This window comes from Xenopus laevis, chromosome 2L (assembly GCF_017654675.1).
Source record: "Xenopus laevis strain J_2021 chromosome 2L, Xenopus_laevis_v10.1, whole genome shotgun sequence".
Lineage (NCBI taxonomy): Eukaryota > Metazoa > Chordata > Amphibia > Anura > Pipidae > Xenopus > Xenopus laevis.
Genome location: NC_054373.1, coordinates 112205123 through 112229378, shown reverse-complemented (window position 1 = coordinate 112229378; position 24256 = coordinate 112205123). Strand labels below are relative to the sequence as shown.

At 34.7% G+C, this 24256-nt stretch overlaps 1 protein-coding gene across 6 annotated transcripts in view; it reads right to left on the bottom strand.

Annotated features, from left to right (window-relative positions):
• Positions 1–24256, bottom strand: part of dmd.1.L (dystrophin, gene 1 L homeolog) — a 1148817-nt gene that overhangs the window by 469860 nt on the left and 654701 nt on the right. For all 6 annotated transcript variants that reach the window (XM_018244936.2, XM_018244933.2, XM_041580924.1 and 3 more), the window contains one exon: positions 4878–5053. In XM_018244936.2, the coding sequence (XP_018100425.1) occupies positions 4878–5053 (176 nt within the window). The remainder of the gene's footprint in view (positions 1–4877; positions 5054–24256) is intronic.

Genomic DNA, 24256 nt, shown 5'->3' with positions numbered 1-24256 from the left:
AGAATGCTCGGGACCTGGGTCTTTCTGGATAATGGATCTTTCTGTTATTTGGATCTTCATATCTTAAGTCCAGTAGAAAATCATATAAACATTAAGGGCCTTATTTAACAAAGTTCGAATTTTTCTGATTATTTTAATAAGATAAGTCCAACCAAACTTGAATCCACCATTGGACCTTATTTATTAATAAACAATCGCAATCTAGCGAAATCCAAATTGTACTTTTTTTTTTTTTTTTTTCCTGAAAAGTCAGAAATATTCTGGATTTTAGGGTTAATTCAAGCGCAGACAACAGAAACTTTCAAATAGGAGAGGGACCTCTCGCATTGACTTACAGTATTTACAACCTTGTAAGGTCTGAGATGCTGGATTTTCAGATTCAGACTTTTTCCATCCTCGGGGTGTAATAAAATGAAAGTTTCAAAAGTATCTTTATAGTTAAAAAAACCTCAAATTTTTAGAGTTTTTTTTAGCATTCGGACTTTAATAAAAAAACATCCAAATAAACCCAATAAGTTTGTTTTGTTTCCAATAAGGAATAATTATATCTTAGTTTAGCTCAAATACAATGTATTATTTTATTAGTACAGAAAAAAGGGAAATCATTTTAAAAAATGTGTATTATTTTTATAAAATGGAGTCTGAGGGAGCTTTCTGGATAACGGCTTTACGGGTTATGGATCTCATACCTGTACATGAAAACCATGAAAATAAACAGTTATACAAATATAGTGATTAAATGGGTACTATATCTACTTTGGGGAGGTGATCAACTAGTACAAGAAATATTTTGGTTAAAAAAATAAATAGGTTGCATTGCAAACCCTTTTAGGGCATAGAGTGGTGGATTTATCAATTTTTAAAAGATTGCAGAAAAAATGCAACCGTATTTTTATTCTGAAATCACAAAAAAACCCTCATTTCTATAAATCTACAGTACTTCTGTAACAGTATATTTCTTAGGATGAGGCAGAAGAATGTAAAATATAAGCTTTGTCATTACACAGAAAATTGTCAGCATTGTTTCCAGTTTTTAAATAAGATTCTTTGACTGAAAAAATGGAAAAGCTTCAGTAGCATTACATAAGAACCTGCTACAGCACTGCTTCTTTGATACATGACAATGAGGCACAGCTGTGATGTATGTCCCAAAGTAAATCTGAAATCTTGGAATAAATAAATCCTTTTACTGTGCAACCCACTGTTTTGTTTTAGAACTGCATGATTTCCTCTAAATGGAAATGTTTGTATTTTGTTGCATTGATTTATTTTGAAAAACATGGTGTTAAATAGACCAACCTGTGCTTGCTCCATCAGGGCTAAATAAATGAACTTTAGAATGCATTAGATGGTGAGCCTTCCAAATATTTAAATGTTTATGCATTGCATTTATTTGTATATAATACACATAAGCAGTGTTTCCTATAATTCCTTTTCAGCTACATGCAGCAAAATATTATTTTATGCATACATTTAAAATTTGTGTGCACATTTTTTAAAACTGGGTGTGCATGTCAGAATAAATGCACACAAAATTCTTTGTGCCCACCACAATTTGTTGTGTGCGCTGGCCTCAAAATTTGTGTGTGAGCGAACAGCTTAGAGGGAACATTGCATAAAATTGGTCCTTAGTGATGTCATTTGTCACATTAATCCCCGAAACATATGTATTATAATAAATAGTATACCCTCTGTTGTAAAATATGGGGTTATTAAAAGTCACCTCAGAATTCTATGACCTGTATAAAACCACCTTGTGTCGTTATATGGTCATGGAACTCATTGGTGACCTGTAAATGATATCCTTATAATACACAAAAGCCATGAATATCTTGTAAATTATATCCTTATAAACGGTGAGTTCTGATGTCATCAGTTATAAACAGTGAGTTCTGATGTCATTTATGTCACATGACTCACTGAAACCAGTGTATTATAATAAATTAAGTACCCCTAGTTGCAAAATATGAGGATATTAGAAGTTACCTTCGGCCTTGTGATTTTATATGGTCATGAAACTCCTCGGTAACTTATAATATCCTTATATTTTACAAGAGGAGTTACTTTATTCACTATATAAACTATGCTTATTGATAGCTTCAGTAATAATCAGTGTTAAGTGAAATCATTTCTGTCACATGACTTACTGAAACATGTATTATTAAATAATTTACCCCTATTAGTAAGATATAAGGATGATTTCACCTTGAAGTTCCATGACATGTATAAAAGCGCTTGGCTTTCTTCCTCCTATCTTCCAGAATGCTTTACCATACCCAAGTAAACAGTTCTAGAAGCTCCCTCTGTTTGTTTAGGATAGCAGCTGCCATATTAGCTTAGTGTGACATCACTTCCTGCCCGAGTCTCTCCCTGCTCGCTCATAGCTCTGGGCTCAGTTTACAGCAGGGAGGGAAGGAGGGAGGGGTGGAAATGGAGGGGGAGAGGAAAAAACAGAGCATGCTCAAGCCCTAGCCCTGGAAGTTTAAGTTGGGAACAGGAAGTCTGATACAGAAGCCCATGTGTACACAACAGAAGGAAAGAAATGTGGTGTTTTTTTAACAGAGGACTCAGAGCAGCATTATTTTGAGGGTTTACTGGTGTATTTATATAGACCTTTCTGATAAAGCTTACTTAATATTAGCGGTTCCTTCTCCTTTAAATTTAAAAACAATTCCCTATATATTTATATTACTGTGTGTTTAGGGACAGAAATAAGAAAACTCTGAAGTTTCTAGTATGTCAAATAATTAAATATATTATCTCCCATAGACTCCATTTTATCCAAATAATCCAAATTGTTAAAAATCATTTCCTTTTCCTCTGTAATAATAAAAACTTGATCCCAACAAAGATATAATTAATCCTTATTGGAAGTAAAACCAGATTATTGGGTTTATTAAATGTTTAAATGATTTTATAGTAGACTTATGGAATGAAGATTACGGAATTACGGAAAGATCTGGAAAACCCCAGGTCCTGAACATTCTGGATAAAAGGTCCCATACATGTTTATGATGTTAAAAGCTTTATTATACTGTATTGAGTTGTATCTACTAAACCTCCCCCGGTGTGGGGATGGGTTAAGTAACAGGGCACAATGTTCAGAGCACTTTTACACTTGAAAGGTCAAAATACTTAAAAAACTAGTTTTTCAGTTTATTACTGCAGTGTCACTTTTTCCCTCTATAAATCTGCTTTGAATGCTATAATGAATAATAAGGGTTCTATAGTGGTATTCTATGGAGGTTTGTAGCCAGTAGATGTAGAAATGATTCAGGTGTTTTCTAGTACTTCTTACAGTTGATCCCTTTGTAATCTGCCCATCCTTTGCGACAAATTCACTAAAGGGCAAATTTTCGGCAGCGACCACTTTGCCACACTCTGCACGAAACGTCGTTCAACGATAGGGTGCAAATGTAAACTAGCAACGGTCTTGTTCGCTAGCGAATTGTTCTTTACGCCTGTTAGTGAATTGTTGATGTTCCTGTGGATTGGATTTCTGGAAATTGACACTAGTGTGCCGTTTAGTGAATCTGCCCCTTTGAATTGGAGATTCCTCTTGATACTCTCACCAGTAATACCTCTGAAGTAGTTTCTGCCCAGTGAAAGACAATGGGTCTCTCAATGACACTGTGAATTACAGTTACTGTATCTGCTTGACAGTGTCACCAAAAGAAGATACTGCAATCTTTTTGGGCCCATAATCCTTCAGAAAGATGATGATTAACTGACCACCTATAATTCTGGATTCTTTGCCCCTTCTATTATAATTATTATTATATTTACAGTACTTATAAAGTGTCAACATATTACACAGTCATGTACATAATGCTACAGTACATAGCAACAATCAACGTATCAATATAATAGGTATTGCTCTCTTTGCTGTATAGGTTGCTAGTATTAGCAACCACTAATTAGTGATGGGCGAATTTATTTGCCAGGCGCAAATTTGCGTGATTCGCCAGCAGGCAAATAAATTCGCTAAACATCCGTGAAAACTTGCTGGCGAAAATTCGCTGGCATCAAAAAAAAATTACACTGGCGTCCGTTTTTTTGGACGCCGGCGCATTATTGGCAAAAACTGACACTGGCGTCAAAAAATAGACGCCGGCATAAAAAAAGGACACCGTTTAGTGAATTTTTCGCCATTTCGCGAATTTCTCGGCAAAGCGAAACCGCGCAAATTCGCCCATCACTACCACTAATGGCTCTGTATAGAATTTGGAAAAAAGAAAAGTAGCACAGCTTGCATGCAAGAGGACGGTTAACATTAATTAGAGAAGTTTTGAGCAATGGCACTCAACCATCAAAACAACAGCTGAAAAAAGAAAATTTGTTTACAGAGGAACTATTATTCTTTGCATACAATTTGTCAGTAAATCAGAGTCATATATGCACTTAGCAACAAATTATTCCTTTATACAATCTTCCATTTCATGAATGTAATAAAGCTTTTGTAAATGTGCAAAAGTATTTAACAACCCCACCCTATCCACCAGCATAAAAAACATTGTAAATTGTGTAGTTCACACCAGTAGGTTGTTTTACTAAAAAATTTCAATATACTGTATCAGTATATTTTGTGATGTCATTTATGCACATTATAACTGTCTATTTATATTATCTGATTTAAACATTTACAACTTTTATTGCATTTAGTCAGATATCTTAAATAATATATAATATTTTCAGAAGCATTGATGAAACAGACAATCGCCTGACACTTCCTTGAGTACCTTATTCATGTTCTGGGACATTTGAATAGCATCTGAGTTTTACATTAGCTTTGGAATGATTTATTGATATTCAATGAACAATGTGTCTGTACATATACTTAGCAACCTTAAAATAAAGTCTGTATTTTGAGGACTTACCTTCTTCTTCTTTCATTTATCTTTCTGTTAACAATATGCCAGCGAGAATTCAAGGATTCCAATTTATCCCTAATATCTGTAGTCTCGGCAGGGGAGGACTGACTAATTATCTCTCCGCCAGATACATTCAGTGTTCGGACAAAAGTTTGTTGCTGTCCTATGCCATCTTCAATCTCCTGAAACAATATATGACACCAGTATCATTACATGGAATTAATATGTGTTGATACAAAGACACACACAAATTTTGAACAAAATATGTCAAATTCAACATATTACTACAGAACATGCAATAATTTTTTTGTTATGCTTAATTTACATATTTGTACTTGGGTTAATTGAGAATAATTTATTGAACTATGATACAGCCATGAATATTCTGTACATGATATCCTTATAAATGATGCTTAGGGATGTCATCAGTTATAATTGCAGCTTAGTGATGTCCTTTCTGTCACATGACGCACTGAAACCTACTGTATGTATTATAAAAAATAAAGTACTCCCTGTTGCAAAATATTAGGCTATTAGAAGTGATCTAGGAGTTACATGACCTGTATAAATGGTATATGGAACTCCTCTGTAACTTATAATATCCTTATATTTTACAAGAGGGGGCATCATGCATTTAATAAATGGGGCTGGTACTGGGCATTTCTTTTTGCTGGCTTGCAACACTGTTTCCCCAGTCAGAGTCAGCAGTAAAAGGGGAGTATAAACAGTCAAAGATACTGCTCTCAGTAGCAATTGCATTTACAAATAACTTGACAATCATTAAAAACTTTTAATTAAAGGAGCAGTATTCCTCTTCTTCAACATGATACTGGATATTCTTTAGAGGTGGGATAATAAATATTCATAGTATTTAAAAAATTAATTAAATTAAAGTACATGTGGATTCTTGTTGAAGTATCAAGTGTATGTTAATCTGTTTAACAAAATCGTGTGTATTGAAGTCTTGTTTCCCAACAATGGAATATAATTTTACAGGTGTGAAAAAACCCAGCTACTAAAGCTACCATCTAACCAGCCTGGGAAGAAAGGAACGCTGATAAAACATGACATGAAATAGGCAGTTTTAATAAACTATAAAGAGATAAAAAAGGGAAAGGGACATCGTTCATTTACAGATATAATTCAACACACTTCCTACCATTCTGAATGAGAAACTATTTTGTAAGCCACCTTAGAGCTAGTGGACCATTTCACTGCAAATTCAAAGTAGAGTGGTTGCACTCTATTGTAACAGTAAACATCAGCCACACAAATAATATATACTGTACATCACTAAGTACAGCAATGTTTCTGCTTTTGAGAATTGTACATGTTCTCCCATGATATAAAAAAAAACAAACTTATTATTTAAATTTTCTCTGTCAATGAATTTCCAGTAATGAGTCTCCAGTGAAAACTCACAATGCTTTTTGTGATAAAATAATTGTATATAAATATTTCAAGTTGAAATTCATTGAATATTGTATAATATCTTTAATTCCTAACACATTTTACCATAACACTCAGGGGGTTATTTATCAAAGTCTGAATTTATCTCAATATTTTCTTAAAAAAACTCAGAACAAATCCTCACAGGTTCTTTGGGCTTATTTATTAATACACTTTCCCGGAAATTTTGTTTACGAGAAAAAATCCGAAAAAAATCTGATTTTTGCAATTTTTTCGGATCTTTCATCCGATTTTCAAATTTTTTCTGGATTTTTCACCCAAAAACTCAGAATTTTGCCCGAAAGCTCCTGAAACTTCAGGGTATTGCCAAAAACCCAGCACACATCAAAAAATCATTGGGACTTCTCTCATTGACTTATATGCAACCACGACAGGTCTGAGATGCCGGATTTTCAGATTCTGACTTTTACATCCTCTGGGTTTAATAAATTCTGAAAAATTTGTGATTTTTGCATTCGGAGTTTAGTAAATAATAAATCATAAATAAATCATATTTTATTAAAAAGAACACAACCAAACTTCCGTGCCTGATTTTAGCTATTAATAAAAAAAAAACTTGATTTAATCAGATCGCGGGAAAACTTAATAAAATTGATTGAAAGCATGAATTGCTTGAATTTTTAAAGTTTTTGCTCAGAAAAACCCTGAAAAATTTTCTGGCTAAACCCAGTGTAGACCACAAAAACTTCAAAATTCAGATACAGGTAGGTGCTCTCCCATTAACTTATACAGGACCTCAACAGGTCTGAGATGATGGATTTTCAGATTCAGGCTTTTTGCAGCATCGGGTAAAAAAATTTTCAAAAATTCAGTTATTTTTTTTCTAAATATGAGTTTTCTAGTGAAAAAATCTCGAATTTTTCGAGTTTTTAACATTCATATTTTGATAAATAACCCCCTTATTGTTAATACAATACACTTAAAAATAGGCCCCACATTTACTTTATGTATTCACATACTTATGTCTTCCTTAAGCTAAATTCAAACACTTTCATTGAATATGAATTAACTTGGTTCCGGTTATGAAGTCCCATACCCATCCTTCATGGCTATAAATAGCTAACATGAAAAAAAGCCTAATGATAGGTTTAAAAGATCTGAATAGCAATTTTCCATTCAAGCTGACTAAATGTTCTCTGTTCTAAAAGGTATTAGAAAAATAATATGGGGGCACAAACATATCTTGGTTCATAACTGGTTCTTAAATTATTCCAGGAATGTGATCTGGAAATCCTTTATCCAGAAAGCTTTGAATTATGGGAAGGCCATCTTGCACAGACACCATTTTAAGCAAATAATTCTAATTATTCAAAATTACAAGTACAGTACCTTGTACTTGATAGCAATTAAGCTGCATGAATCCATATCAATGGCATAGAGGTGGGGTACGCAACATATGATTCAAAGCAGAGATTTTACTATATAACAGAATAGGATGTTTTAAAAGAAGAAATAATTTGAGTTGCATGTTTAATTGAAACAGATTTTTTTTTACAGTTTTCTATGTCTGGGTAACAGGTCCCATTTTTTGTTTAATCCAATTATAAATGTTTCTTCACTCCACTTCTAAAAAGATCAATGAAGGATCATGACTTTATCCATTGATTGGTGATGTCGCGTAATCACCCACTCATGCACTTCAATTGTACTTGTGGGTTGTCTAGGAGCTGGTGTTTCCTTCTTGACTTGCCCATGCATTGTTTACACAATGAAGGGGAGGAAGACACATCCCCATAATCCAAGGTGTCTTCACACAGACCATTGAGATTTAAAGAAAGGAATAGTGAAAACAGATTTAACTTATCCTCTAGTAGCAAAAATAGTTGTTGAAAATGTTAATTCAATTGCATACCACTTCTACTTGATTTAGAAATTTTGCTGGATGAGTTTTCTGGCTTGTGTTCTGTTTGCCTGTTTGATCTCATATGAACTCAAGACCTTTTTCTGCATTGCTTTCATGTTTCTTTTAGAGTAGCAGTATGCCTGTGGCACCCGCCAGTTTTATGAAGCACTCCTGATATGGTTAGTCCCTACCTGCAGTGAAGTCTGGTTGGGGCAGCATCATGCTGTTGGGCTGCTTTTTAACAACATATACTTGGAATCTTGTTCAAATAGAAGGAAAAACAGATGGTGCAAACTATAGGGAAATACTGCAAAAAAAACACCTGTTTCTTTTAAGTTTCAGAGAAAGTTCATGTTTCAGCAGGAAAACGATCCCAAACACAAGGCAAAAATAGAATTGCACTGGTGCACAAGGTGAATATAATACAATGCCAGAGTCAAAGCCCCAATCTCATTCCAGTGTAGAATCTGTGGCGCTACTGGAAAGTATCATCTTACTAACCTAAACAACTTGGAGCAAAGATACATTTTGCTCTATAAGAACTATAAATAGATCCTTTTTCCTGAAGAGTTATAATTACATATATGGTCAGCACAGAGGACCTTGGCTCAGTAAACATTCTTAGTCTGCTCTGTGGGGTTCTGCAGAGAAAGAACACAAACATTTTATCTAACTCAAAAGGAGCAATTGAGATAAAAGTGAGTCCTTTGTAAGCCTACATTAATCAAAGCATGTTTAATGTTAGTACCCATTATACCCCCTAGATTAATAGATTAATAATATATCCATTACACCCACTGTATTTCTAAATCTAAGATCAGTGGGTTTTTTTAAAAAAAAAAATACATAGTGTATAAACTGTTGGTTGATTAGAGGATTACACAGCACAACAGACAATGGGGCATATTCACTAAAGGGTGAATTTTCACCAGCCACCGTTTCGCCACACTCCGCGCCACTTTGCCAGGTTTGTGGCCCCTTTTTCAAAAACATGTCCAATGAACCTTAATAAAGACAGAGGAGATCCTCTAATGCCCTAGACATGAGCCCACCCTTAAAATGTGACATGCCCCTCAAATTGGTTTTAAAAAAATCCTCACACATAATAGTTTGTACTGAAAGCAATCCCGCTTTAAAAAAAAGAAAGTTCACCAGCGTTTTTTAATGTATTTCCGGCATACAGGATATGATGTCACTGACATAAGTTTGGAGAAGATGTAGCTTTGTTTAATCAGTTTGCCTGATCTGAGGTGGTGATGTAAACTCTGGTGAAAGAGATAACATTCAGTAAAATTTGCAATTTAGGGAATTTGTGGAGTAATGGCCATTCGCTAGAGCAAAAAGTTGCCTGACGATAGGGTGTGAATGAATACCAGCGACGGTCTTGGGTCTTGTTCACTAGTGAATTGTCATTTACGCCTGTTAGTGAATTGGTGATGTCCTTGCGGATGAGATTTCTGGTGAATTCTCACTAGCGTTGGTCACTTCACCCTTTAGTGAATCTGCCCCACTGTATTTAAAAGATTATCGACCAGTCAAGGAGGAAATTCCGTTAATACAAAGAACTGGATATGCAGCTTCTAAAACAGTAAACATAAATAAGATCTGTAGTGTAAGGGTATAATAACGGGGATCAAAAAACTGGCAGATTGTAAGAAATAGGCCATCTTTACCATAGACAAAGTGGGAAATACACATATATTCTTCCATGTGTTACAAGTGAATGTCTAAAAGCAATTGTTACAAAGTTGTTACCTTGGAATAATGTGACACCTGGCAATTTTCCTCTCATTTTGATATTGATTTTTAAATATCTTATTACTCTTAGCAGTCTGCGAATCGGATTTCGTAGATAAAAAAAAAATCATCACAAATACAACAAATGTCCATATTTGTTTTCTAAAAACACTAGCTCCCATTGACTGAGATGGGAAGATACCCATGACAATGCCAGAATTGTAATGATGTCAGGAAAGTTTCCTTAAGGCAAGTGCTAACAAATTAAAAAACTGCTTTGAGTGGTCAAACACATTTATTTCCTATGGGTGTAAGGACAGAGTCCTGCTTAGCAACAGCACTGCTTGTTAGCACCTATGATTCTCTGAATCACGTGTGGGGATTAACAATTCGGCAATTATTGTTTGTGCACTAGAGCAAATTGTTCAAGCATGGAAAATGCATCCATACACTTAAAACTATAATAAACCCTTTTACAAGTAGCTCCATCGGCATAACTACCTGGAGGGGAAGGGGTGCAACTTCATCAGCCCCCCCCATGGTGCCTGCTGGGAGTATTGAGACACAATTTTTTAGAAAAGTTTAAGGTGTCTTGGGTGGATGCCCAGGCATTCCAATGAGTGCTTCACATTTTGCCACTTGTAAAAAAGTGTAGCAAGGGTTAAGAAATCAGCTGCTGCATGTTGAGAGTATCCTTCTAAGTGAACCATAACATATTCTTTGATGTGTTGTATCAGGGTATTAAATTGTAGGTTTCAGAGAAAAAGAAGTTAATGCAGACTCTATATAAAATTAGTACCCTAGTAGTAGGGCAATAAGAGCAGTTTCTTGCTGATTACATTGTTCCATATATAAAAAACAGATACATAGTGCGCTAGGGTTTATTTGTAATGTACTGTAGAACAGATACTAACATGAAAATGAAACCAACTTTTTATTCTTCCCCATGGAGCAATGTGCTCTCTCGATTCACAGAAATCAAATAAAAATTGGTCTGTGCATCGAGTTCAATACAGTTAGCTAATTACTGCATTTATTAATTAACAAAACAGTTGAAATTAAAAACACAGGCAATTGCAAACTCTAGAGATATGGTAATTTCACTGTGTTTTTTCCTTCTTTTAAAGGAAATTTTTTCCTTTTTGTGCTTTTAATTGTGCTTTTAATTCTAAAATAGAATCCAATGAAAAGTGTGTATATCACCACTGATTGGATGTGAACTTTTGTCGGACAGTCTTGAAACATATCCAAGAATATGTTAGTTGTTCAATAGATATCTGTGAGGTACCGTGTAAATGTTGCATTCATTGGAATTTTGTGTTTCCTTGGAGTTTGTGTACCTAAGGACTGCTGTTCTTGATAAGAAATTCGAACCATACGAAAGCTTAATTAGTGACAATAAGTGTTCTCATCTCATTATGATCTCTGAGGATGCCTTACTAAATACATTTGAAGAAGGTGGCAATAATTGAACAAGCATGGGAAATAACCCACTCATTCACTTAGCCAGAAGAGAAGAACCATTATTGGGAAACATGGGAATAGCAGAAAACCTTGATTGCCTTTGTATTAAAAGGAATCCCAGATTTACATTTTCATTGTGCTTCATGTGCAAATTCTATTGACTTTCCACGGAGATACAAACTGCAAAGGACCAAACCAATTACATGCAGGCAATAGATAAGGGAAACCACAGGGATGACAGTTAATCATTTTATGTTTAGCTATTGCCCATGCTTAAAGAGAGGTTAACTGGGATGCAAATTATTTCTTGCTCGTGTTTTTAAAAAGTTCTTCTGTTAAGCAAAATTACGTGTCTCTGATTTTTGTGAAGAACTTTATGGGGGTTATTTATTTAAGGTTGAGTTTGTGAGGTTTTTTTTGTACCTCGAATAAACTCACAATTTAAACAAACTCGAATGCTTGCTTATTTGTGGAAAAAGCAGAATGTAAAAAAAACTAGTTTGACTGCATTCTAGCAAAAACCTGAATACTTCTATCTTATATCAAAATTATAGGCAAAAAACATCTTCAAATGGATAAAGGGACCTCTGCTATTGACTTTTACATAAATTTGACAGGTTATAGCAGGAGTATTTTCGGATTTGGACATCTTCAGGGCATAATAAATATCGAAAAAATTTCTCCCCCCTGAAATCTTTTTTTTTTTTTTAGTAAAACTAACCTAAAAAAAACTTGTATTTTTCGAGAAAACACAACTCAACCTTTAATAAACAACCCCCTATATAGACAGTACATGTAAATCTATGGGATATGGATTTTTCAAAGACAAAGAACAATAGAAGTTATAAACAAAAGGCTGTTAAAATCCAGTTTTGTCCTATGTGAAAATATATTTTGAGGAACAAATTACAGAAAGTGCATATTCATACAACTGAAATGCTAGAGATTTAAAGGTGGGGATTTTTAGTTTTTTTTTGTGTGGTTGGATACAATCTCTAAGTTTCTTCTGGGGTGTTTTTTTTAATGAAATACGATTTTGCTTCAGGTCACTGAGTTTTGCATTCCAAATTGCAAGAGCAAAATACACTCCACAGATATAAAATGGGCCATGAGGACTTCTTGTGTGCATTTTAAAGATTACTTTTTAATTTTCCTTTTTTTCTTACTGTAGTACCAGTTTATTTCTAATTGTATCATTTGTTTTCACACTTATTTTTTTTTTAAAACAATAAATCTGTTTTCATTGTTACCTGGGTGGGATAGAGTATCCCCCTATTACACCTGATAGCATACATAGGCCAATGAAACAGGAATAAAATGGGCAATGTTTTACTTGAACAAACCCTAATAGTTACATTAAGGGGCTGATTATCAAAGATGTAACTATTTTGGTCTGGCCTTTTGTTGCCAAAACCCTGAAAAAGTTGAGGAGAAAGAAGGGCGACATTTCCAGGATTTATTATGCAACAAAAATGTGACATTTCCGAATCTGAAAAAACCTGTCAAAATCATGTAGAAAAGTCAATGGTAGATGTCCCTTTTACAACTGGAAGTTCTTTCTTTGCTTTGTGGTTTTCAGGTGTTTTTGACTGTTTTTGTGTGAAAATATGAAAAAGTCGTAATTATCGTGGACATTTTTTTACATCATAGTACAACTTCAAAGATTGTTTTTGCATGTATAAAATTGTCATTATATGGTATTATGCAAATAAAACATATTAAATCAATGTGTTTCCTGCAAATCAGTGCTCTACTGATGAAAGAAACACAGACTGTGTAACAGTTGTACATTCTGAGAGAACATGGCATTGTCAAATATTCAATTACTATTAATTATTATGAAACATATAGTATTCACATATAAAGATACGTGTTGTAGCATTTATACAAAAATTAAATTAGTTTCTTATAATTTTCAGAATACATTTAAGGACGGATTGACTTGGCTGAAGCCATTGTAAATTGCTTTTCTCTGTCTCAGTGACCACTTAAGCTTGTCATCTTGCTCTTTTTGTTTCCAAAAGCATTTTCTCTAATTCTTCTATTATATAGATTGCCTCATTTAAGTTTTCTTATTGAAACCATATCTATAAAAAAAATCTTTTGCACAGTACAAAACTAGACTTACATAATGAGCCTCATTTATATAAGGCCAATTGGCATTTTAAATGTGTCAGGTGTTGCACAGCATTAATTTTTATAATAGGAAAGTTTTCAGGTTTAGCTAAAAGTTGTAAATTGCTTGATCTACAAGCAAATTATTCATTTTCTACATAGATTAACTTTAGGAGTAAAGTCATGAATCATATTCTGTTTTATGGATTATGTCTGAGATGAAAAGGTGGTATTATTTTTTGGTGAAGTGGATGGCAAATGTTAAAGCTGGTTAATGAATCTTACAGATTTTGAATTTCATACACTTTTATACAAATGCACATTTTGGTCTACAGACAGCAAATCTGTATCCCTGGAATAACACAAGGCAACTAAACAGGGTTCATAGCAGTTTACTGCAGGTTAAATACTGAAAGTAAATATATCATTGGTTACTACAGTACTACAGTAAATAAGCCCAATTGTTTACCCTCTGCCTTCAGTCTGACATTTACAATATTAATAATTAACCAATTTGCAATTTGAAAAATTTACAAGCACATTTCCATTTTCAATATTCAAAAAAGTGTCCACATATTACCTGCCTGATTAGAAGTGCTCTGTAGGAAGACAGTGTTAAGGCTCAAATTGCCATACATTACCAAACCTTTATCTGAGAAGGGGCCTAAATGATTTGCATTAACCTGAATTTACCACAATTTTTCTTAATTCCAAGTTTCCTGTATGGCACTCTGGATTGATGCAAAATGATCATGCTCTTCTGTTTTACTTCTATTCTTTCTACAAACAAGCCATTTTGCTGTATCTATATAAGTATATAATGTACCAAATATTTTAAAACTCAATACAGTATATTTTCATCAAGAGCTTATACTAACAAAATCCGTTTAGAAAAAATACCTCCCCATCATTCTGATGTAAAGCACCCTGGGGAACTATGTCCCTATATAAATAATAATAAATGATATCATTCAATAAAATGTTAAGTCTCCCACCTGTTTTAAAACAATGAAATTCAGAACACCTTGCGCAAATCAACAAAGACCGATTCCCACTGCAGCTAAGCACCGTTACATGTTTGAATCCGGAAGGATCCTGTGAGTATGATCCAAGCAGGGAATCTGTGCTTTATTTGATAGTGTGCAACTGTGCCTCTCTTGTCTCGGAGGTAGAGTGGCGGGGTGTTTCAGTTTGGTGTGGAGGAGAAACTGAACTTGCTCTATTGTTGAAACATAATTACATTTTTGGATGGAGAGACAAGAAAGACGTTTTAAAACAAAAGTGGGACTTGCTTTTGTGGTAAAGAACTTTATTACGGAAGCGCATACAGTGTTTGATTATACTCCCACCTGTTTTGTATGAGGCAGAAGCCCCAAATCGTCAGTAACAGATTTGTCCAGACACCAAACAAAATTTTAACCCTCACCCCCAGTATTGCTGGCCCATGGGTGGAAATAGCCAATGCTCAAAGCAAAATGTTTACTTTATATAAAGTTCAGAATTGGTTCAGCCAGGCTATTGAATTCTGCTGAATCTGAATCCTACTTAAACTTGGTTTGTGCTTTCAAATAAAGTTATTTGTGTGCACCACAATTTGTTGTGTGCACCATGATTTGTTGTGTGTGAGTGCACACCTTGGAGGGAACATTGTCCCTAATATTGAAGCTAATAATAAACAATATTATGCCCCAAAAACGTAATATACAGTATAATCTTAACTTGACAATACAAAATGCATCTTTAAGCTGCAGAAATCTGTTTTGTGTAGTCAAGGAGGCCTACTTGTTGAGATTCAAACTTGTACAATTTTAGAGGTTTTTGTCTACAACTCTGAAAAAAATTTGCACAAAAAATTAAAGTCAATGGGTGGTAAAATTATTTTTGCGCATGTCAATTTCTATACGCGCAAATTTTTTGTCCAAATGCATTAAAGTCAATGGGAGTCTGATGCAGTGGATTTTTCACTGGCAAATGAATTAGATTACAGCAAAATGCAGAAATTTGCAGCAAATTTGTGTGGCAAATTTATTAACTCAGCACTAGACAGGAATTACAGTGCATTGTATGTTGTACATGTTATTTAATTTTAGCCCTCATTTAATTTGCTATTTCTTGTCATTTATTTGCTATGCATGGTGAATGCTTTCTTTTCATGAAATTTTTTGAACAGTCAGAAATTATGACTTTCATGTGCAACATAGACTTTGCTATTTGACATCAATAACTCCTGTCCTTGAATTAATGTTTTGAGAACTATAAATTATTTTCACTCCAATTTTAGCTTCTCAGAAAACACATACTGTACATGTATTAGGAGACCCATAGTCCTTATTCTGGTATTTTTAAAATAATTAACCATATCTTATCGCATTTTATATTTTTTTTATATTTTGAGATTGAGTGAGCAGTTTATGTAATAAAACTTATTACAGAGCAAAGTTGTTACATTTGCTCCAAAAGTTTACAGGGCCTTAAAGCTCGTCTGAAAAGTGCGCAAAGAGCATTTAAGAATCGCGATGCAATAAAAGTATAATGAAGAACATTACATTGCGATATGCAAATTTTTGTGGAAATGTGTTCTCTAAGCTAATTTTATAAAAAAAATCACTGTTCTCTTCTACATGAGTAACATTCCTTTACATTGAAGATCATTTTAATGCATTTTTCTACAAAATTCAGAAAAACTTGATCACAAATACTGTATCTTGGAGTGTGATTTTTTTTTTTAATCGTTCCATTGATTTTTAAATTTTTAAAACAATGCAATTTCTGTTTGTGAGTGTCTTTTTTTTCTGTGATGTATTTTTTTTTTTTTTTTTTTAAACTTCAAGATTGGTAAATGAGCCTTTCCATGTCAAAGATATGAAGATATGACTCAAGGCATTCAGATGTTCACCACCTGAGTTGAAAGCTGGTCCCAAGAAGTATGATTGGTGTGCAAGTAAATAACCACATCTGTTAGAACAAAATGTTGTATATGTAACCTGTTTACAAGTTACATAGTTACATTGTTAAATTGGGTTGAAAAAAGACAAAGTCCATCAAGTTCAACCCCTCCAAATGAAAACCCAGCATCCATACACACACCCCTTCCTATTTTCACATAAATTCTATATACCCATATCTATACTAACTATAGAGTTTAGTATCACAATAGCCTTTGATATTATGTCTGTCCAAAAAATCATCCAAGCCACTCTTAAAGGCATTAACAGAATCAGCCATCACAACATCACCTGGCAGTGCATTCCACAACCTCACTGTCCTGACTGTGAAGAACCCCCTACGTTGCTTCAAATGAAAGTTCTTTCTTCTAGTCTAAAGGGGTGGCCTCTGGTACGGTGATCCACTTTATGGGTAAAAAGGTCCCCTGCCATTTGTCTATAATGTCCTCTAATGTACTTGTAAAGTGTAATCATGCCCCCCCTCGCAAGCGCCTTTTTTCCAGAGAAAACAACCCCAGCCTTGACAGTCTACCCTCATAATTTAAGTCTTCCATCACTCTAACCAATTTAGTTGCACATCTCTGCACTCTCTCCAGCTCATTTATATCCCTCTTAAGGACTGGAGTCCAAAACTGCACTGCATACTCCAGATGAGGCCTCACCAGGGACCTATAAAGAGGCATAATTATGTTTTCATCCCTTGAGTTAATGCCCTTTTTTATTCAAGACTCCCAACTCCCAACTCCCAACACACTGCCATTTAGTGTATAACTTGCATTTATATTATTTTTGCCAAAGTGCATAACCTTGCATTCATCAACATTGAACCTCATTTTCCAGTTTGCTGCCCAGTTCTCCAACTTAGACAAATCACTCTGCCAAGTGGCAGCATCCTGCATGAAACCTATAGTTCTGCACAATTTAGTATCATCTGCAAAAATAGAAACAGTACTTTCAATGCCCAACTCCAGGTCATTAATAAACAAGTTGAAAAGCAACGGACCTAGTACAGAGCCCTGCGGTACTCCACTAACAACACTGGTCCAATTAGAAAATTTTCAATTTACCACCACTCTTTGTAGTCTATCTTTTAGCCAGTTCTCTATCCAGGTACAAATACTATGTTCCAGGCCAACATTCCTTAATTTAACCAGTAACCTTTTGTGTGGCACTGTATCAAATGCTTTAGCAAAGTCTAAGTAAATCACATCCACTGCCATCCCAGAATCGAGGTCTCTACTTACCTTCTCATAAAAAGAAATTAAGTTAGTCTGGCAAGATCTATTACGCATAAAACCATGCTGGCACAAACTCATAGTATTATGATTTGCTATGAAGCCCAGTATCTTATCCTCTAGATGAAAAATGTGAATGTACTTATTATTATAACTACTGCTTTTTAAATAATTGTTTTTAAATATGAAAATAAATAAAGCAAAGGGCGACATGTTGAGATATAGAAGATACATATAGTTGAACTTACTCTCTTCTTCTTGTAATATTCCCCTTTAAATATCCCTTTAAGATTTATTTTTTTTGTTAAGGTGTGGGGGTGTCTATAAAGTTACGTGTTGTGATTGCAATTATATACTCTGAAGAAGTGCCTGCTAGTAAGGGCACGAAACGCGTCAGTGGTGTGTTATATGCACTGTGCCAATACTGACAACTTTTTACATATGAACAAATAAAAGATGTGAAGATTTTTAACGTATCCAGAATGTGTCCTTGAATTAAGTCCGTTGTAGTGAGAGAGTTGAAGGAATCTAACTGGCCTATGGTTTTGAGGTTGAGAACTGGATCCTTTTTTGAATAGAGGCACCCCATTAGCAATTCGCCAGTCTCTCGGCACTATGCCAGATCTCAATGAATCCTGAAAAATTAAGTAAAGAGGTTAGGCAATCACAGAGCTAAGCTCGCTAAGAACCCTGGGATGAATACCATCTGGCCCTGGACCTTTGTTAATCTTAACATGTTCTAGTCTCTTTTGAATTTCCTCATGTGCTTCTATTGAACCACAAAGGTTTTGCTTTGTGTTCCTTGCTTACAAGTGGAATATACTGACAAGTATATTTATCAAGCAGCATTTTAAAGACTTCCCATTTATGTTCTGTGTTTAACCCTGTGAAAAGCATTTCCCACTTAATATGTTGCAGAGATACCCTTATACTGTCAAAGTTTATAGAATTGCTTCTGCAACAGAATCTCAAAGGAGATCATGTTATGATCACTATTCCCTAAATGCTCACTCACACAAATGTTAGAGATGAGTTCAGTATTATTAGTTATTACAAGGTCCAAAAGAGAGTTATTCCTAGTAGGTTCTTGAACGAGCTGGAATAACAAGTTGTCATTCAGCATATTTACAAACCTACTAGCTTTTTCTGTCTTAACAATGTCTGGATAATTGAAGTCACCCAGAGCAACAACTTGACCCAGCTGTGAAGCCGCTTGTATCTGCAAGAGTAGCTGGGCTTCATACTCGACACTTATACGAGGTGGTTTATAGCATACACCAATGATAACTCTTTTTGTAACCTTTTGCCCAGTCAAAATCTCTACCCAGAGGGATTCTAAACCCTCACCAGTGCCAGCTATGGTTATTTCTTTAGCGCATGACTTTAATTCAGGCTTTACATACAAACACACTCCTCCACCCTTTTTAATCACTGTCCCTCCTATAAGGGTGTAACCATTTAAATACACAATCCTGTCACATGTTTTATCCCACCAGGTCTCAGTGATACCAATTATATCATAATTTTTAGAACATGCAATTAATTCTAGGTCTCCCATTTTACCTGACAAACTCCATGCATTTGTCAGCATACAGTGTAGGTTACTACTTTTACTTTTGAAATTTGCATTACTTAGTGGAGAATTATATGTTAAGTTAGTATTATTCTGTTTTCCTTGTAACAGAGGGACCTCCTTAGCTGGTAAACTGTAAACCCCCTCACTCCTCCCCCATGACCCCTTACTAATCCCACTGCCCCACCTACCCTAGCTTCCCCATAATTCTTTATCTCACCCACCCCCCTCTTGCCTAGTTTAAACACTCCTCCAACCTCTTAGCCATTCTTTTCCCTAGCCCCGTGGACCCCCTTCCATTTAGGTGCAAACCGTCACGACTGTATAGGTTGTACCCCAAGGAAAAATCAGCCCAGTGCTCTAGGAACCCAAACCCTTCCTTCCTACACCAAGACTTGAGCAAAGTCTTGAAACCACGGAGCACCAGCAAGTTTAAAACATCCGTTTATTAGAAAATTGTTAAAAAGTGAAAACAGAGCGTAATGAGCCCAATAGCTCCATAGCTTTGACGCGTTTCGTACACCAAGACTTGAGCCACGCATTTAGCTCCCTAAACTCCCGCTGTTTTCCTAAACTTGCACGTGGCACGGGCAAAATTTCAAGATGATATTGGAAGACTTTTCCTTGATCTTAGAGCCTAGATCCCTGAAATCACTCTTTAAGGTCTTCCATCATGCTTAGTTGCAGGTAGAAGCAGCAATGTAACCAAACAATGCAGCACACAGAAGATGTCTAAACAACAAGAAAAGGTGTCTATTCAATAAAAACAAAACACAGTTTCAGTCACATAATGTGAACTTCACCAGGTGCTGCATACCCCGGCACCCCAACATGAGTTCAATGAATACGCTTGTGCTGAACATACCCTTTACTTATTGTTTTAATCATGGAAAGAATTTTGTTGTTTTGGTATTAAGATTATACCAGTAAACTACCCCCTTCCATCACCACTTTGTTGTCACTGTTTTGATTTACAGATAAGCAAGAGACCTTTATAAAGCGGGTTATTTGTGCACTGTAACCAAACATAGTGTAGCTTCAGTGTCCCTGTTTAGTTCAAGAAATAACAAAATCCATGGATTTTTTTGTGATTAAAACAGTAGGCAAAAATATGTTCAGCATCAGCCCTATTCAATGACCAAGGGGGTATGCTGTTCCTTTAGCTATACCTTTTCTTCTCCCTTTTTGTACATACTGCTTATTTCCATCTTCATTATGTTACCAAATCTTATTACCTGCTGGTTTCATCCTGCAACCTATTTTTTGCCGCTAAGCCTGGAGGAAGAGACCTTAATGTAGCTATAGAAGTGATTGTCACTCATCTAATGATCAAGATATATTATGCATTAAAGATCTAGACAATGAGGCATATCAAGTGTACAAATTCATTTACATAATAGTTTGTGGAGTTCAAAGCTATAGAGAGGCAATTGATAATATAACCCTTTACATCTTCTGCATTGTTAATTTTATTTCTCACTCCCACAATTCAATGAGACATGACCTTGACAATTGATTATATCACTAACCACAATTTTATACAAGTGTTCTACTCGTTTGTCTCATCTCATCACAGTAAACTCATTTCCATGATATAAAACAGACGAAGAATTGCAAAGAGCAATAAAATGGTTACCGATTAAAGTTCTTGAAATTGAAGATACAACATTCTCAGTTGAGCATTACCACTTGCCCTAGCATTTAAGAAGGGGTAATTTATTCTATATATTTTTGTTTTAAATCTCAATATTAAGAGCCCCAACATTATGCTTTATATATCTCCAATATATAATTTTAACCACATTGTACCACTTAATCTAGAGTTTATAAAAAATTATCTGTAACAAAGCATTGTTTTTAAGAAAACCATCAGAAATGAGTTCTGCTATTGCAAGAAGGCAAGCTTCTGGAAAATTATACCTCAGTTGTGATGCAAGAAAATGTGGCTTGGCATAAAGAAGATAAAAAATCACCCAGTTTTCTGACATACATTAAAATGCTATGCACACACAGAAACACCGTTAAGCACACCTACCCATAGGAACTCCCACATCCATTCTGACTATAAAACATCCACATAGACAACAACATCCACACATTTGTGCTAATATTAAAAAATAGTATAGTGCCTTTTCTGTCCAGTGATATTGAGCTCATAGACCACAACTGCAAACTCTGCAGTCCTGACATGTGAACCCAAAGGAAAATTGATTCAATAATCACAAATGATTATTATTGATGCAGGGTGTTGATATTGCAAAAAAGTAAGGTAATTGCCTCAGTCTTTACACAAAGAAACCAGACTTCTAAAGACTATCTGTTTCTTTTGCTTAAATGGTTTTCCCTTATAATGCTGAAGATTATATCAATTTGGAATACAAGTATTTTATAGTGACATTTCTTTTGTCATTGCCCATATTGATAACCCCACTTTGCTATATTATTATAAGCAAAAAATGCAATGTACTGCATGTTTAATATTTAGTTTCCCTAAAATAAAGGCATTTTATGGGCATTTGTTATAGTATAATTGTTTATATCCTATTTACCTTGGTCTTACTGCATTTTGGTTATTTACTTACATTTCATCAATGCTTTCAGTCCAGGTTAATGTCAATTTTCCTCTCCTCTATGTGCTAACATTTTTGAATGTCCTAAGGCTTAACATTTAGAAACACACTATATAAAGGATGAACCAACACATTTAACCTTTAACTTGGATTAAAGTATTGTTTGTAATAAAATGCCAGTTAATATTGGTGCAGCTGTCTCCTTGGCTAGGATTATCTATTTATACAAAACAATATTATTTAAAAAAAAAATAGTAATAATAAATTCTGTTTCCTGTCCATTTATATATTTATCACAATTTAGAAAATGAGCTGAAACCTTAAATTGTCTATACATTCTTATAAATCACGGTGTCTCTAAAATTCTCTTTATGTAGCATTTCTTGAAAATGAGTGAACATCTTGCGATTCATTTCCAACAAATGTTTGCTGTGGCTTTATGATAATTTATAGTTCCCTGAAAGTTTCTGTAAAACAACTGCATAAGGGCTGTTTTGGTTGTGAAATAACTGTTACAGAAACAGTCTCAATGGCACCATGTTAGTATAAGCCTAATAACTTCTTTATATCACTTCACTTTGCTTCTGCACGTGCAAACCTGACACTCAAATTTCCCATTAGTGTAATGGCTGAGAACCATGATGAAATACAGTGTCATTCAAAAAATGGATTTTTTTTATCTGCATATTTGTACTGTAAAAAAGCACAAAACTCAGGACATTTTAATTAAATACAAATATTTCATTAAGTTAATTAAAAAAGAAACAATAAAATGGAAATGTCTATCACCATCTTCAAATGGTCCAAGGGACATCTGCCACTAACTTCTACATGACCTCAACAGGTTTGAGATGGTGTATTTTTTGGATTTGAGCTATTTCCTCAAATTTTTAGAAACGTAATAAATCTGCCCCTCAGTGTTTTTGCTCATCATTTTACAGTTTACAGGTGATTAGAAAATACAAGATAGCATTTGTATAAAATTATTTCTGAAAGGTCAACAACTCTTACATACCCTTTCAGCATTTCCATTGCATCTGCTCTCTCCATTTTAGCAAGCAAGGTACAGTACAAGTATGGAATGTTAAATAGAAGTGATGGGTGAATCGGACCCGTTTCGCTTTGCGTTGACCGCTATGGGTGGCAACATTTTTTTTGACGTGCAAAATGTTTTTTTTACCCATAAGAGTCTATGGGCATCAGTGAAACTAGTCTAAAATTTTTGGTAATCACTACTAAAATATCCTCCGCTAAATATCAGCCTACTTTAATATTAGTAGTTATTGATGTAGTCTAGGGGAGAAAATCAATACATAATATTTTCTGTTAAATGAGGTGACAGGAATAGGAATGGTTAACAGAGAGAGAAGGACACCTTACAGTGAATGGTAGGTTGGAGATAAAAGAAGATTTGGGAAGATGCTTAGCTTTACAAATAAATGCAAGATATCCAATTTTATGTGACCAATCCATTAGGAGAAAGACCTAATGGGAAGCAGTGACATGAAATATAACAATAACAGAATTGAATCAACTCAAGCAATATTTGACTATTTGGCTGTAGTTTTATCAACTGTAGTTTATGCTCTACTCTTTATGCATTATCGGGGGAATGTAATAAAAATCGCTAACGGAAAAACTATTCGCAATGCGAAAAGTTATGCCTTTGCGCGAACAAATTTTGCTTTGTGCGAATTTAATATAGCTTTTGCGAGCCCGGAAACTGTTTAGCGACCACTTACGACAGTGAAAGACCTTTTGCGAATATTATAGTTTGCGCCAATGCGCAGTCAATGTAATAAAACTTCTTACTGAAAAAGTCGTTATGTTTGCTCCAAAAGATTACGACACCTTCAAGCACTTCTTATGAGTGCGCAATTAAAATTCGCAATGCGCAATTAAAATTCGCAATGCAATAACAGTTTAAGGAACAATATTAAATTGCGAGATGTGGATTTTTAGTCTTATTGGTGCGAATTGTTTTGCTCTTTGTGACTTTAATTACATTCCCCTGTTGATGTCTTATGAAGAGTGAGAAGTAAGAAAGAGTGATCACTTTTTACAGCCTACTATTTTGCATTTACATCTGTGGGACTTGCATGTTATAGGGTACAATCACTTTTAATTCAAAACTGGACATTTTTTTATTTATTGCACCCATCAATCTCTTGATTCTCTTAACTACAGTATCTGTCCCCAGGTGCCACTGCAGCTTTGTAAAATTGTATTCACCTTAAGGATAAATTGTTATTTTGGAGTGGGAAACAACATTTATGCATCTTGTTATATAGAACACAAATTTTCAGATTTACAGATGTCTCGAAAATCAAATTAACTGTACTGGAAATTATATTTTCTTGATAATGAAATTAGAGGTTGCATGTAGTGGCAGCTTACCAGGTGTCACAATCAGCATTCAGACCTAAAAATAGC